The sequence below is a fragment of the Galeopterus variegatus genome, unplaced genomic scaffold (genome assembly GCF_000696425.1).
Source record: "Galeopterus variegatus unplaced genomic scaffold, G_variegatus-3.0.2 Scaffold180, whole genome shotgun sequence".
NCBI lineage: Eukaryota > Metazoa > Chordata > Mammalia > Dermoptera > Cynocephalidae > Galeopterus > Galeopterus variegatus.
In genome coordinates, this window is record NW_007726291.1 from 449,510 (window position 1) to 465,839 (window position 16,330).

The 16,330-nt window shown below is 46.6% G+C and overlaps 1 protein-coding gene across 1 annotated transcript in view; it reads left to right on the forward strand.

The window, feature by feature from the left end:
• The window catches only part of FRMD4A (FERM domain containing 4A), a 183,692-nt gene that overhangs the window by 97,811 nt on the left and 69,551 nt on the right, over positions 1–16,330 (forward strand). The window contains exons 8-10 of the mRNA XM_008564083.1: positions 3,859–3,924; positions 4,174–4,231; positions 7,668–7,754. Coding sequence (XP_008562305.1) covers positions 3,859–3,924; positions 4,174–4,231; positions 7,668–7,754 — 211 coding nt within the window. The remainder of the gene's footprint in view (positions 1–3,858; positions 3,925–4,173; positions 4,232–7,667; positions 7,755–16,330) is intronic.

Sequence of the window (16,330 nt, forward strand, 5' to 3'; positions counted from 1 at the left end):
AGTGAGAGAGAGAGAGCTAATCTGCTCACTGGCTCTCCTCTTAAAGCCAGGAGAACCATGCCCATTACGCCATGAATGGATCAATCCACTCATGAGAGCACAGTCCTCACAATCTAATCACCTCTTAAAGGCCCCACATGTCAGTTACCATAATAGGATTTCCCATCCTCTTAACACTGTTACAATAAAGGTCAAGCTTCAGTGCGTTTTGGGGAACATTCAATCCACAGCAACTCCCATGTGCATTTCAGAGTTATGAACTCCTCTCTCTCTCTCTCTCTCTCTCTCTCTCTCTCTCTCTCTCTCTCTCTCTGGATCTTTCTTTCATTGTCTCCACCCTTTGCTCTGTGTGCACACATACTACTGATACAGAAATGCCTTCCTTCAGGCACATGCTTTCTGTTCTTTGTCAATATGAACGTCTTCACCTGCATCCACACCCATAGCTGTCTTGCTAGAACACCCATATCTCTGGACCAGGCCAGCACATTCCCTGGGCCTCATTCAGACCCATGGGCATCCAGACCACTGTCTGAATGCATTGAGAAGGTGGCAGGACAGGGAAGCCGGATGTCCTTAGCTTCACAGCCCAGCTTGTGCATAAACAAGTCAGTAGCATGGGCCATCCAGATGATACGTAGCTAAGAATAGTAAGAATACCAATAGCCCTGTTCACCTTATTTTATTGTGGTTGGCTTTGATATTCCAACCTATGTATTTGGATTTTTTAAAAGCACAGACTCAAGGAGAGGATAAATGCCATTCAGGCTCCATGTAGATAGAGGATGGGGAGGGAGACAGAGCTAGTGGGCCAGGCTTGCTCACAGTATCTCCCTCTTGGCCTCAGCATCACCCATGTGTCAGCAAGAGGAACCATGACCCCTTACCACTGGAGGAGACTGTCCCCCTGCTCCATCCTGGTCATAATCACATTGCCCACAGGCCCAAGTTGCCCTGATCATTCCTGAGCTGAGAATACACAGTTACCATTCTTCGGCCTCTTCTGCTCCCCGTGGCATTCACGGATGCCATGGACAAACTGCAGCTGGAATAAGCCATCGCGAGCCCGTGGGTACCTGCCAGGGTGGGCATCACAGCCTCATGAGCAAAGCAGTTGGTCTTAAGGTCCCAGCCAGACAGTCTCTGAACTGTGAAGGAATGACAGTCCAGGTAGCTTTCGTTACTTCTCTGCTGCCTTGATTTATGCATCTGTAAAAGGGGATGGACCACACCAACCGACTTCAGACTGTAAATAAGTTAGGAAATAAAAAGTCACATAATAAAAAGCAGTGAAAGGTGCACAATAAGGCTGAGCAACGTGCAATAATCCTTTCTGCTAATTTTCCCCAAGTGTTGAACAAGCGGGGACTTCTCATGTCCCGTGATCTCCCTGTGGAGGAGGCATCCAAGGGGCCACAGAACAAGGTGGGACGAGGCCTCACCTGGAGTCTCCCTCATGGGCCTCACTTGTGACTGTTGGACCACCCTGACCACCTTGACCACCCTGACCTCCCCGACCACCTAGGGTCTGTGGGGACATCTTCCTCTCCTCCCAAATCACTGACCCGTGCAGGCCAATGACATCATGTCACCCATGCGTTTCCTGCACACTTTATCTGCAGAGAGGTGATTTAACTCAATGACACAGCCCAGCCCATGGCCAAACATATCAGCTTGGGTCATTTGCCTTTTTCCTCCATGTGATGCTGTGTGTCCTGCAGACAGTGCTTTGGGATTCAGTTTGCTCTGGCCCCTGGGTTTCTCCCAGTTACTCCACTGAGTACCCACCGCAGCCCCGGGTGCTGGGGGACTATCTGTGGAGGGTGGAGCACTGCAGGCCTTGGTGGACCAGAGAAGGGGGGCGGCCAGGGGCAGATGGGGTCCCAGCCAGCATCGAGTGCACTGTCACACGATGGACCGAAGCTGTTTAGATGGGGCAAAAGATGCGGGAAATACTGGGGAAGGAGGAGGGGGAAGGAGGAGGTGGCTTCGCAGCCAGTCTCAGGCAGCAGGAAATACAGGGAGGTGGGCAGTGGCAAAGATTCCCGCAGCTGTCAGGCACCATGAGACCCCCTGGTCAGGCCTTTTAGTTGGGAAAGAGCTGAACAGCGGCCTGACAGTGTTGTTGATGCTCTCTCTGTGTTTTTGAGCCTGGCGTGGGTTCATGGCTGCAGCACTGTATTGACTGTCATGTCCCCACCTCAACCCAGGGTCCTCCTCTCCCAGGGCTACAAAGGAATTAGGCTCCTGTCTACTTTGAGTGGCTTGACCTTGGATCTCGGAGGTGACCCCATGAAATCCCAGACTGTGTGGTAGGAAACGTGCCAGCATAGCTGTTGATGTAGTGGGGCTGTTGGGGGAAGGAAGCTAGAACAGCCCCAGAATCCGCTGACACAGCTCTAGAGGCTTCGTGAGGCTGGGGCCTACCCTGGAGAGGATGCACCTCGGGAACTGTCTGTTAGGAGAGGACTTTGTCACACTCAAAGTAGAACCTCCACTGCGTATGGGAGCTGATGAGAGAAAGGGCCAAGTCTGCCCCTTTCTGAATAGAGGGTGCCAAGACCCCACAGAAATGACTCTCCAGCCAGAGAAAGGCCCCCAGTGGCCAGCCAGTCCCCATTCTGGGTATTTATAAAGACACTTCCTTGTGAAGAGCTCTGACTGTCTTACATGCACCAAATTTCAAAATACTCAAATCAAAAGATATCAATTGGAGGTGAAGATAGTGATTGAAAAATAAATTACCCACAAGGACTAGGTAATGCACATACAGAACGTGCTACCCCCAAAGACAGCCCAGCTGAAAAAGGAAACAGAAAACCAGAAAGCTTTAGATAGATTCTGGGATAATAAATTACTAGTAGACAATAAAGATCAAAGAATGAGATCTTAAGGGTACATTCCCAGGGTCGCCTCCCCTCATGGATCTTTTATGGGGAACAGGAAGGAGTCCCCTTGCCCGTGCTGAGGAAATGTGAGGCTTCTGGACTTGTCTTCGCAGCAGGTGGGATGTGAGGCCTTCTGCCGACAACCACGTCCCCGTGGGTCCCAAGGCTGGCTCTGCAGGTCCGAAGGCAGCGGTGGGAACAGCCAGAGCTCCCACCTCACTGGGTCCAGGGTCACTTCTCTGTACCCTGCCAGGCTGCCTTCCTCTCTTAGTGCCACTGTTGCCAAGGAGCCAGCTAATTGCTGGTAGCTTGAGAACTGAGATTTCAAAAGGTAAAGGAGTTTCCATCTAATTGTGGTGGCTGGTTTGTTGTTGCTTCTCCAGTGTTCCTTGGGGACTTTGGTTGCCTCATGGTTCATATTAACCAGGCCCAGATTCTAGAACTTTCCATCCTCCTTGGAAGCACTCAGTCCCTGACTATGCATTCAGAGTAGGTAGGCTGTGGGCACTCGGCGAAGGCAACACCTACGCTCCCCCAGGAGGCCCTGCAGATGTGGAGATGGATTCAGGAGATGAGGCGGGTGAGGAGGAGGACACGAGACAGTTTAGCCAGTGTGTCCCCTCGTGTTCTCTGCTGGCTGCCTCTTCCTCCTCCCATGGTATCATTTTGTGCAAGAAGCCAAACCCAAAATCTGGAATTTCATCTTTTTCCACTGATTAGAAGTCCAAGATACAGAGAATGCAAGTCCTCTGAGGGGAAAACAGACTTTTTTTTAGTAAATCGATAGCCCAAGGGATCTCACTTAGGCTGCGTTTGGAATTGTCACTTCAGGACAAATCATTTTTCCAGGAGCTGTTGGTTCCTTGGAGCTTCTCATGAGGTTGACTGGACTCAGAAGGGTCTCAGTTAGCAGGATGCTTGGCCATTGACCTAGGGACTCAATAACAGAATTCGTTTCTTCTAATTCTAGTGAAGACAGAGTCATTGAGCACTACAAGAAACTGAATGGCCAGACCAGAGGTCAAGCAATCGTGAAGTAAGTGCCCTTCCCAGTTCTCGTGAAGACTGTGCTTGTGTGTGTTGATATAGCTCGTGTCAAGATTGTTCAATTCCGCTCAGAAAGACGTTATCTCTGGGGGGTGGTGTTTCAATTTAATCTTCAAGTAAACAATCACATTGAGAACTTTATCACATACACACAAAAATATGTATATAATGCCAGTTCTGCCGAATAACCACCCTTGTGTGCGTTGTGTGTGTGTTTGCGTGTGTGTTGTCTTCCCAGCTACATGAGCATCGTGGAGTCTCTCCCAACCTATGGGGTTCACTATTATGCAGTGAAGGTAAGTGAGCTCATTTGCTGAAGGCTGCCAAGCCTGCCCTGAAAAAGCAAACAAACAAACAAAACCTCTTGTTTTTTTTTTTTTCTTTTTAATCCTGCTGAAGATTATTTTGTTGGGAGTGAGGCAGGGCAGGACTTGGTCAGGAAGATTGCATGCCAGGGGGAGTTGTCAATTTTACCCTCAGTGCACTAAGACTCAATACATTTGCCCTCCAAAACTCATGTTCTCTTTTGTGAAATGGTTTTAAAAAAAAAAATCCGCACTTCCTTTCAGTCTCAGAAGAATCCTTAGAGATCAGAACTACAGAGCATCTCAGGAGGAAGACTCCATCTAAATGCAAGGAGCTGTAAAGAACAAAATCCTTCAATGTAGTGTTTTTCCTGGTGGTCAAATGCTGTGTAAGCAACTTCACAGGAGGAGAGCTAGGTTGATAGGCCGACAGGTTGAGTACGTGACTGCTTAAGAAGACAGGATCTGTTGTCTTAAATATCGTGATGGCGAGTCCAACATGACATTGACCTCATTCTAAATTCCCTATAATTGTATACATAAAGACCCAGGCTGGGAACTCTTCTTTGAAATAATAGATGAATTTGTCCCTCAGAGCCCTTTTCTGTGATGAGAAAGAAAAACTTCCCTTCCTTCCCCTTCTTTAATTTACCCCTCCATGAAAAGTTTAAGTCATTGCCAAAAAGAACAAAACACTTCTGAAGTCAAGACAGTTCTACCAGCCGACCTCTTGCTCTTCTGCCAGTGTCTTTCCCCGTGTTTCCACCCAACTATGTTTTTAATTTCTTTTGACTACAACATGCACCATGTTTCATTCCTTGAATGTCATCCTCGGCCGCTTGTGTAACACTGCCCATGCCATTGGTACACATTTACCTGCCCGTATCTCCTGCTGAAGTGCAGGCTTTTGATGGCAAAGACTACGTGTTATATTCTGTTGTTTACTCCCAGATCCCAGCCTAGTGCCTGGCCCATAGTAGATGTCCAGTAAATATTTACTAAGTAAATGTGTATTGAGAATCAAGTTGAGTGGTCGGATGTATACATTTCCATGATGGAAACTAATGTTGGAACTCCAGTTGTGGAGCCCAGAGCTATGAGGCATGTGTGGGGGCTCCAGTCCCATCCAGAAGCCTGGCTTAGGATCTCTTAAAGCTTGCAATGGTTAAATTCTTCCTGATCTCCTACCAAAGTTCTTCCCAACAATGCACACTCTTAATCCCTCCACACTATCATTCACAGAACTCATACAACCATTGCAACCAGCCCTGCCCTTCTCAAGCCTGAGCTGTAGTCTGTCTAGGGCAGTGCGACCTGGCTTCCTGGGCTCACTTCTATCCCATAGGAGAAAGGTGAATCCTCTAGGGAGACTATCCCCATACGAGGCTGTGCCTGCAGGTGTCCACTGGAGTCAGCGGGCAGTCAGCTCCACAAAGGAAATTCAATTCTGCATGAAAAGAGGCTCAAAGTCAACTGTGTTGGCTGCCAGTGTTAACCATACTGCTAGTGAGAGTTGTGGAACCCTTTTCTATTTTGCCATCTTGTTACCATAAAGGAAACATAAAGATCCAACAATAGTTCCTGACATTATGATAAGAGGCATTTCGAGACATCAAACCGTGAGGTTTTCTCTCAATTGCAGAAATATTTCATGGTCATGTGTAGCAAAGGGGTCTGCATTACAGAATGGAAACCAGGAATCCAGGAATTCTAGATTGTGTTCTCTGGTTTGCTGTTTGTTGTAAGTTTGAGCTCATTTTCATCTCTTATTATTAAAAGAGAGATTAAGAAATTTGCCTCCCCGAGCACCACCCCCTACACGTCTTCTGAATATTGAAAGACTATTCAAGATACAGGAAAACTTTGGTCTTGAAGCTTGCTTGCACCTATGCTTCATTTCTTTGTCAGCCCTAGGACTTAACAAAAAGGCTGCCTCTGGTACACAAGGGTGCTTCAAAAAGTTCATGGAAAATTTGAATTAAAAGATAATGCAAATCATTCCATGAATTTTTTGAAGACCCCTTGTATATGCTTTCTGCTTTCCCATAAAACTTTAGAAAGGTGCTCTTTTTTCACTTTGCTAGAGAGCAGAAGCAGGGCTGGTGATTTTCAAAGGGCCAGATGAGTATGGGTGTTTGGCTCTCGAAATCTCAAAGCACAAGCAATTGCTCTGCTACCTATTTGGAAAAAGAGCACATGAGCGTAAGCAAGCCTGACCCAACCATGTCAAGCTCACCATTTGGTGGCCCTGTGATCTCACTGATGCGCTATTTTATGTGCATGACAGCACTCACTGGTCAATCCCATGTTAAAGGGGCAATGGGCTTCACCTTGATCTGTTCTCTGAAATCACCACAGTGCACATAGGTACTTCCCAGAGACAGGGGTTTAAGATAAGGATTTCATACTACCTTTAAATTTTTTTAATAAATCATATACCCTGCCACTTTTTCAAAAATTTCAAAATTTATTTCTTTTGTCTTTGAGCTTTTCTTGAAATAACTCATGCCCCACAAATATTTGAAAACCATCATGTTAATTTTGGGTTTTTTAGACACTTATCATGGGCGTGTATTAGGTTATTCAGAGACACAGAAATTAGGATAAATCTAGGGAAAAGCAGCTTGATATGCCCACTATAAAATCATAGCATTTGGGAACTTTAATTAACAACTCAGTCTCCTATTTGAAAGGAAAATTGCAACTTCCACTGAGATGATAAGAGGTCTCTGTTAAAGGAATAAACAAAGGGACCTGGTGTTTCTAAATCAGTCCCAAGATGTTTCAGCTTCAGTTTTGCTACTTTGTTCAACAGCGTGAGTCCTAAGATCCTGCCTGGAACCCAGCTGTCCTCTCGGGTGAGCAGGACGTCAGGGTGACATCTTCTGCCCTGTGGCTTGCTGGGGCTGGAAGGGTCCTGGGTAAAGCTGGGCTGGCACTTCACTCTGATTTGTCTTTAAAATGAGGGGAATCAGCTTCCGTGATCCCACAGTCCCCTGTAGTTTTGAGATCCCCTCTAGCTTTGAGAATCGATGACACTTTCTCAGCTCAGAAGGCCGATCATTTCATTAGAATGTGCATCTCCCAAATTTTCCTTTGTGGTGAGTGAGGGACCCAAAATGGAAAGCCTGAAGTCTCAGGAGGAATAAAAAAGAACAGGGCATTTGCTCATTACTTATAAAGGGGAAAGCGACTGTGCAGCACAGCCGGGTCCCCAGCCCAGGGTAGCTTCCCTGTCACATGTTCACGTAACCAAGCATCATGCGATGATGGGCACATCTGTTAAGGTAAAAAGTACACAGGTGGGCTTTCTCCATTCCCCGGAACTTGCATTCCCCTCATCTTCAGCTGAGCCAGGAAATTTCCTCTTGGTTCATGTTTATCTTCTCCAACCCCATATTTACCCCTATTTCTTTTGATGTCCTAGGACAAGCAGGGGATACCGTGGTGGCTGGGGCTGAGCTACAAAGGAATCTTCCAGTATGACTACCACGATAAAGTGAAGCCAAGGAAGGTAAGTGGGGGCTCCTTTGTGGGCTTAATGGCTCTCAGATCAAGGGAGGAACAGGCAAATGAGCAAAGAACACGTGCAGCTTAAGAACAGCCGATCCCCTGCTGGTTTAGTAGTAGACAAGTTACTCCACAGCAATCCGGTCTGAGCTCCCTGGGTAAATATTTTCTCTCCCTGTCTCTAGGGAAATCCATGCTGTTACAATTATTTAAGGCAAGACAGCTCCTACATTTCCTGGGGGGCTGTATATTTTGGGAAAAGGAGGTGACATCGCTCTGAATCCCGAGGCCAATCTGAGATTTCCCCAAAGGTTTTCGGGACCAGATGAAGGGAAGTGAGTGAGCTAAAAGAAGAGATTGTAGGTCAAAAAGAGATTTAAAAAAAAAATAGAGTGAGCAGAGTTCCTGGAAATCCTGCAAATATCTTAGGGCCTAGCAGAAGTGATCAGAAAATAAGGCCACTGGCCAAAGAGAAAGGGGAGCGGACGAGGGTCTGCAAAGTCATTGTAAAGACACAACGGAGTGCTGGCAGGGAGCACGGAGTTTGGATTCTCTCTGTTTTCATTTACACACATTTTTCAGACCAGAACAAATTGAAAAATTATAATGGAAAAATATCTTTGAGGCAAGTGCTGTCATTCAGATTCTCTGGCAGAGAGTGACAGGGAGATGGTATGCAGTTCAAACCCTAAAATACGTATTAAAAATCCATCTAAACCACATTTGCTCTAGGAGAGAGAAAGCCATATTGGTCCATTATGCCACTCCAGATTGCCTTCCAAGCTTCTCTATCCATGAGTGGGATTGAAACCCACACTATGTATCTGAGTTTATCGTAGTCTATCCAGTTAACATCTGTCCTTAGACAACTTCTTCATTAAATTGATAGTGGGGTGAAATGGCCCTAAGTTGGAGAGGATTTTCACTCAATTGATCAGTAAAAGTCAGTTAAGGTCTAAGAAAAGATCCTGAGAAAATAATGGTGGAATTATTCATTAGGAACAATTCTGCACCAACATGGCTTTTTGGGGGGTGTGCTGTTTTTTGTGTATCTCCAAAACCTCTCGTTCCCATTTCTATGCTGCAAGAAATGAACTGGACCCTGTGTTTTTGTCTTTTCCATACTTGTTTTTCTCGGTCACAGGGTCTATACCTCCTCCTCACTAGATCTTTCTTCCTGCTTCCTCTGTGGCCTTTTCCACCGTGGCCTTTTAAGTTTTCCATTTCTTGTCTTCCAGAGTTCTAGTGTCCTCCCTCCTTTTTATGTAAACTCTCTTTTCAACCCGCCTGCCTGTTTCTTCTGATTGCAAAAGCCAAGAATAGTTCTAAAGCCTTTAACAAAATCCTGATTGCAGTATAGTCAGCTCTCTCTTGCCCACATTGGTGGAAGACCCAAGGCCAAGGTGGGTAATTGAGATCTATAGCAGAGTTAATTAGAACCCAGCAGTTGAAATCTCCTCTCCCTCTAAGCTTTTTCAGAGACATGCTAACGAGTATTCATCCTTGTTTGGTTCAGTTTATTAATAGGTTTAAGCTTTCTTTATTTCTCTAATTGAAGTTCTAATGAAGATCGAAAAGGTGATGAGATAGCACTTGATACTTGTAAAACACAGGGCGTGACAATAGCAAGGACAAAATGGAGTGTGACTATTATTGTAAGATTCTAAAACAAGCTTCAAGATAAGCAAAAGAAGCTAAGGTGTGAATAATCGGCCATTGAATAATAGAATTTACAATAATTTGTGAAACTTTTCCGGGGCAGTGACTTAAAAATGTTTAAAGGTCTATATATTTTACCAGGGCATTTTCTCTAATTCACAATGAGTGGTTATCTAAAATAACTTGTTTCTGTGGTCTTCGAGGAAGAAGTTAGAATTCTGAAACCTATTACTAATTGAAGGACAGCTCAAGCTATCCAAACCATCATTCACTTATTTATTCAACAGACGGTTATTGTGTACCTACTGTGTGCCCAGCACGCCCCTGGGCACTGAGATAAATGGGACATAAGTCACGTCCTCCAGGCCTGCCCAGGGTATCAAGGACAGAGAGGTGCGATACAGAGTCGGGGAGAAGAGAAAAGTCTTCATGGAGGAAGCAAAGAGTAAGTGGGGCCTCGAAGGAGGAAGAGAGTCTTGCAGATGGAGGAACAGGGTGGGGAGGCGTGCAGGAGAGACCAATGTGCACAGTGAAGGGGACAGTGCCATTCGCGGCTGGGACACCAGGTAGGAGGGGAGTAGCTGGTGCTGTCTTAGGCTTTGCTAAGAGGACTTCATCCTCTAGAGGCAGTGGGAGCCATGGAGTATTCAAAGCCAAGGAGCACCATATCACATTTTCCTTGTTCAGGAAGCTTCCTTGTGGCAGCTGTGTGGGAGGATGGATTAGAGGGACACAAGACATTATTAGGATAGTGTAAACCAGAATCGGCAGGGCCTTGAGGTTGGCTCTTGGTAACAGGAGGAAGAAGGGGACAAGTGTGTGGGGGAAGAGCCTGGCAGAAAGGGGAGGAGGACTGTCCAGAATGACAAAGCACGGAGTCTAAGAGAAGGGGAGATCTGTGAGTGACCAAAGAGTGCATAGGACATGCAAACTTTTGGGCTTGACCTGGGACATCCAGGTAGCTATGACAAGTGGGCAGCTGGGTATTCCATCTGAGCTCAAGAGTATTGTGAATTTCTAAAGCATAACTGAACCAGAGACTGCATGGGGAGGGAAACAGGGAGGCAGTCGGCACACCAGAAAGGTCACCAGTAGCTGTGAGTAAGAGATTCAGTCCCCTGTCATGACTATCGCCATGTTACACAGAGGCAGGTCCTGGTTGCATGGACCCTGAAGCTTATATGATTTGGGGCTTTCTTTAAGAAACAAATGTACAATCTGAATATAAAATTAAGAAAGGCCTGAGAAGGGAAGCGAAGCCTCAGCTTCATAAGCCTGAAAAGGTCCCCTCCTCTGCTAAGATGTCAGGTGGAACTTAGAGGTAAAACCAGAGACACAGCTAAGTCCCAGCTTCAGAAAGAGCTAGAGAGGGTGCCTGCTGCTGTTTCTCATGCCCAGCATCATTGCCATCATAAAAAGGCATGTTTAAAGCATGTGTGAGTCTTGAGAGCACAAAATACACAGCCTGACTCCCAAGCTCTGAATCTGAAGGGACGCATGCATGTGCCAATGAATGTCAATGCAAGTTCATGTGTAAAGTGCCAGAAGCCTGTCTTCTGTGCCTGTGGCCAGTGGTTCTTACCCTCCGCTGTGCATCAGAAACTCATATGAACCTGCTGGACTGTCTAGATGTCACCACCTCCTGCGGCCCTCCTGGCCGCCATCTCTGACCCAGCCCAGAGAGCCTCATAGTGATTCCGATGGGTGGCTGGAGATGAGGACTGCCACTTGCAGCCATCTGGGCCTCCTTGGCAAGCTCAGGCTTGGGGAAGGTCAGCCAGGCTCATCAGGAGTGGCCAACAGTGTCCCTGCACACTGTGAGCTGGGGAGTCCCAAGCACAGGACTCAGGGCTGGGTGAGCCGCATGTGAGCGATGGCCCTCCAGGTGGCGCCACTCCCTCCTGGCACCAGGGAGCCTCCAGGGGCGCTCAGGAAAGAGGCTTCTGCAGCACTAGCTGCCTCTCCAGCCCAGGCAGCTGCTCCTGCCCAGCGGCACACAGAGCCCTCCCTGACACTCTGACCCAGTTACAGCGGCTTCTGTCACATGGCGCCACAATAATAAGAACCAACATTCAAGTAGAGGCAGAGGCAGGGTGAGCCTACTGCCTTTCTTTGAAGGGCCTAGGGGCATGAACTGGCACACTCGACTCTAATAGCCTTAGCAAACCATTAGCACAGCTGCAGAGCTCGGTAGCTGCTGGTGAGAATCCACTCAAGGGTTTCCATGTGGCCCACCAAAAAAAAAGCCACCAAGGAGGGGCAGCTGATGGCCATCCAGAGGCGGGCAGGACTGTAGCTTGTTCCTAGTTCTTTGCCATTCTGGTTTCAGAGTCTACCCAAAGCCGCTCACTCCTCCCTCGGAGGCTTGGTGGCTTTGGGAGGGACGGAGTACAACATGAGGCAGCTCACGGGTGGAGTGGAGAAGAGAGGACACTTCAGTCCCCTCCTAATCAGGCCCCCACTATCTGCTATCTGGACCTTCTACACAAATGGGCTTCTGTCCTTCCTGAAACACAGCCCTCAATGCTGGCTGCTGAGCTTTGTTTAAAAGAGAAAAAAGCTTTTGTCCTCAGGGCACATGTGTCAGGAAGAGCTAGACATGTAGGGACACCCAGCAGATGGGTTTGGGCTTTTGTGTGTGTTCAGAAGAGCTCAGAAATGTTGAGCTTCTGAAGGCCAGCTTCCATAGCATTTTAGAATGACACGTGGAGATTAGCCCCCAAAATGCCCTTTAAAAGCAGCAAACAAGACTAAAAAAAAAATGAAATCTACCATACATGCACATTCCCCCAAATATCGGCCCTTGCTTACATATATAAATTCTTTTAAAAAGATCAGGCAGAACCCCAAACAGTATCTGAGGACAGGTTGCTGAATTTTTTATAAGCCATTAAATATCTCCTTATCAACTCTCAATAAATCCTTCTACTTCTGCCCTTCACCCAGTGATGTTTTCCCTCTCCCTCCTTGCCTGTCTCCCTACTTCTGAGCTCCTTTTCACACTCAAACGCAACAAAACACTTGAAAACAACCCTTTTGGCTACTGTAGCTCTCCTGTCTTCTTTCCCAGGGTTATGTTTCGATAGTTTTTATGCACAGCTGTGGATATAGTATCAGACTACGGGAGCTGACAGTGTCTACATGCCTAACTGTCTCCTTCTAGCAATGGTAAGAGAAATAGAAGGAAAGTCACAGTGGAAAAAAAAACCCACCTGCAGGGGCATAGAGTATTTTACCCTGTTTTATCGTCATTACCAAATTCTGTTTTCGTGTGCGCATTTGTATGCATGTGGAAATAAGAGCCGCCTACGTAAGAGACTGTGTTTCACAAATCAGAGTCCTATTGTTTTCAGGGGACAATGAAACAGTGACAGATTGGCATTTGGGCACTTGAAGTAAATCTCAAGCTTCATCTTAGTTTGCATTTACAGTCCAGTAAAGAGACCTACGCCATCAAAAAAAAAAGAAAGAAAATGCCAGCCGTGTAAAATGACCATCAACAGTGACATGCCTTGGATTGGCTCTCCCGTGGGTTTCAGGCAGTTGTGCTGATACAAGCAGGAGTTTTTCCTCTTTCTTCTCTGAAGACATTTGAGTGGAAAGCGAATGGTATATATTGAAGAGGCATTGTTTGTTGACTCTTGCAGAACGGGGTATTCCATGGGACAGAGATAAACAAGGCTGGGCAAAATCTGTCTCACATACGGCTTCCCCTTTAGAGGAGGAGATCCTTGCATTCCTTAGATCAAAGCCTAAGAAAGTCCGAAAGCTCTAATCTCTGGGACAATCTGTCCCGTCTTGGCAGCTTCAGTCCTGCACTGAAGACTCAACTCACACCAGTGCCAGGCTCTCTTCTCTATAGAAACCCTGTAGTTTGCACTGTTCAAACCTGTGGACAGACCAGCCATCTGATCATCAGAAGCCATTATATATTCAAACGGAAAACACTTTCCTAAGGGGGCACTAAGAGAGTTAGAGTAAGATTCCCCCTTAGAAGGAATACTCGATATCTGTAAACCATCCCATGCAGACGCAGCCCACTCACAGGCCATATTTAATGAAACTCCCCGCTGGGAAAGAATGGCCGTGCAGCCCCTGTTACATATCCAGCAGACAGCATTTACTTATTTATCTGATGTGCAATTAGGGGGGCTTTTATGTACACTCCAATGCACAATCAGGAGCACTATGGGGTCCCCTCTGAGGCATTAGGAGAAGGAATCAGAGTAAATGGCCTGTCCCCAAGCAGCCAGCGTGGCTTCCTGTGATCCCTGAGAGTGTTTCGGAAGCAGGGGCGTGGGCTCTGGGGATTCATGCATTACTGTCCCCTCCCCAGATTAGTAAAGATTTTTGAACTTACAAGATGATGAGACGGGAAGGGAAAATAATATTTACAGGAAATATTCCATTAACTGTGAGCCGGCTCCCAGCGGCACTGCCCTGCTGAATTATTCAATGTGATAAGCGCTCAGTTAAGTGCACTGCTGACTGATTTTTCAGCTTCTGTTTGGATGTACTTGACTCATTTTCTAGAGCTCTGTGGCTTGGCTGGCCCCGAGCAGGCACCTTCCTCACTCCAGCATCTACATTCCCCTTGGCGACCACACCTGTGCACTTCTGGAAGGACAGCACCACTGAATACCTGGGCATTCTGAGCATTTTGTAGCCCTCACTCATTCAGTGTGGGATCAAAGGGCCTTCTCGGTTTGCGTCTTGTCGATTCTTCAGATCTCACTGCAGAACTGAGTGGATCTGGGGGGTTCCAAGCCTGTGAGACACAGGCCCTGCCATGGGTCACGGTAGGTAGGTGGCTCAAGGCAGAGGGAGCTGGGAGAATAGGAAGTTGATAGAATTTGCTATTTTAAAATAACTCTACAGGGCTGGCCCGTGGCTCACTTGGGAGAGTGTGGTGCTGATAACACCAAGGCCACGGTTTCGAATCCCTATATAGGGATGGCCAGTTGGCTCACTTGGGAGAGCATGATGCTAACACCAAGTCAAGGGTGAAGATCCTCTTACTGATCGTCTTTTTAAAAAAAATAATAAAATAAATAAAATAACTCTACAAGAAAATTTAAAAAGGAAAAAAGCAATTATATCCTAAGAAAATTGAGATCCCATTCTCAAAGCATCAGTCTTAGATATCCCCCTTCTCAAATCACCCGTATTAGACATGGCTGAGTTATCTTCATTTGGAAGAAAAGTCCCAGTGTCTCCTCCCATACAAGAATTGTAACCCTGAAAGCCCTGAGCTAGCACTTAGAACTTCAGTAGAGGATGTTGCATATGAAAACCTCTCCAACGAAATGGCTCTTCTACAAGTATTACTGGGGGAAGTCAGACTTATAGGGAGTCTTGAAGGGAACTCACTTGAGTTTGCCTCTGATAACAATTCAGAGGCAAGATCACAGGTCAGAAGCCAGGAGACCAGCATATCTGTTCTGTGCAGTCCATATTTACTGCACGCACGACCCTGGGTGGGCACATCCCTCAACCTCACCAAGGCCAGCTGCTCTTCTCCCAACATTGATTGCTGTAACTATTGAATGAACTCTTAAAAAAAAGTACTGTAAAGCACTAAGCAAATTTAAGGCATTACCAATTACAGAGAACACTTTCTAAAGCACCTTCCATTTTCCTAGACTTTGTAGTTCAGTGAACTTTTGGAGTTGTTGGTGAGGATGCATGGCTCTTCCTGCCTGGAAGTTCATTCACTTGTTTAATGAATGTTGTCCGAGTGCCTGTCGGATGCCAGGTTCTGCAGGCGCTGCAGTGAGCAAGAGAGAGAAGGTCCCTGCCCCCACAGAGCATACAGTCTAGTGGGGAAGGCTGTCAAATGATAACATTAAATAAATCTGTAATGTATACTGTCAGAGTATTGAATTCTATGAAGACAATAAATCAGATACAGAAGAGTGGGAGGCCTGGTGGGTGGTCAGCAGTGGTCTCTCCAAGCAGGGATGTTAAAGTGACTCTACTTCTAAGAGTGTTGCACATCAGATTCCTGGGGAAGCAATCCAGGGTGGATTCACATGCAGGGCTTATTGGGGGGTGCTCTGGGATAAACACCAAAGGGGAAAGGGGAAGAAGCAGGACCAGGGAGAGAGAGAAGCTGAGCTCTGACACAGTCCCAACGTGGCATCACTCAACCTGGGACAAAGCTCTGAAGCTGGAACGACCCTCAGGGCCATCGCCATCGCCATTGAGGCTGATGGCCTTATCCGCCAGCATCAACCAGTCTTAGATGCTGACAGCCCCCAGGGAGGGAGTTATCACCTTGGGCAAGGTGACTTTCTACAGTTGAAAGAGATTCTGGGAAAGGGAATAAGTTCTTCAATCCTGAAGGGGGAGGCTGCTCAGGCCTGCACAGGAGCTTCTACAGCAATGGTTCTCAAAGTGTGGTCCTCGGACCAGAAGCTTTCACATCACCTGTGAACATGTCAGGTAGGGTCTCCACCTGAGACTTACAGACTCAGAAACTCTAAGGATGGGACTCGGCAGTCTGTTTCCACAAGCCCTCGGGGTGATTTGGATACCCACCGTGAAGTTTAGGGACCACTGCTCTGCATTACAGGCAGTTAACAAGGAACTTTCCATGTGAGCCTACTTTGCTGTTTTTGTGGTTGTGAAGATATTTTAACCTGAGTTAAAATAAAATTTCTTCCTAGATCAGTTACATCTTTTTTATTTTTTTTTTAAAAAAGATGTTTGGCAAACCAGTAACCTCCATATCCACTCAAAGGCCCAAACTAGATCTCAACCAAAGACGAATTTTGGTGCCATTAACTCACTGCCAATATATTCAGCAAAAAGTCATGATACACAACCTATTTAAGCTCTCTGCGCCTCTTTTGATGAAATGGAGACTGTAAGACATAGGATGGATGCAGTCTTGTTTTCTCCACCTTGAACAAGTTTACT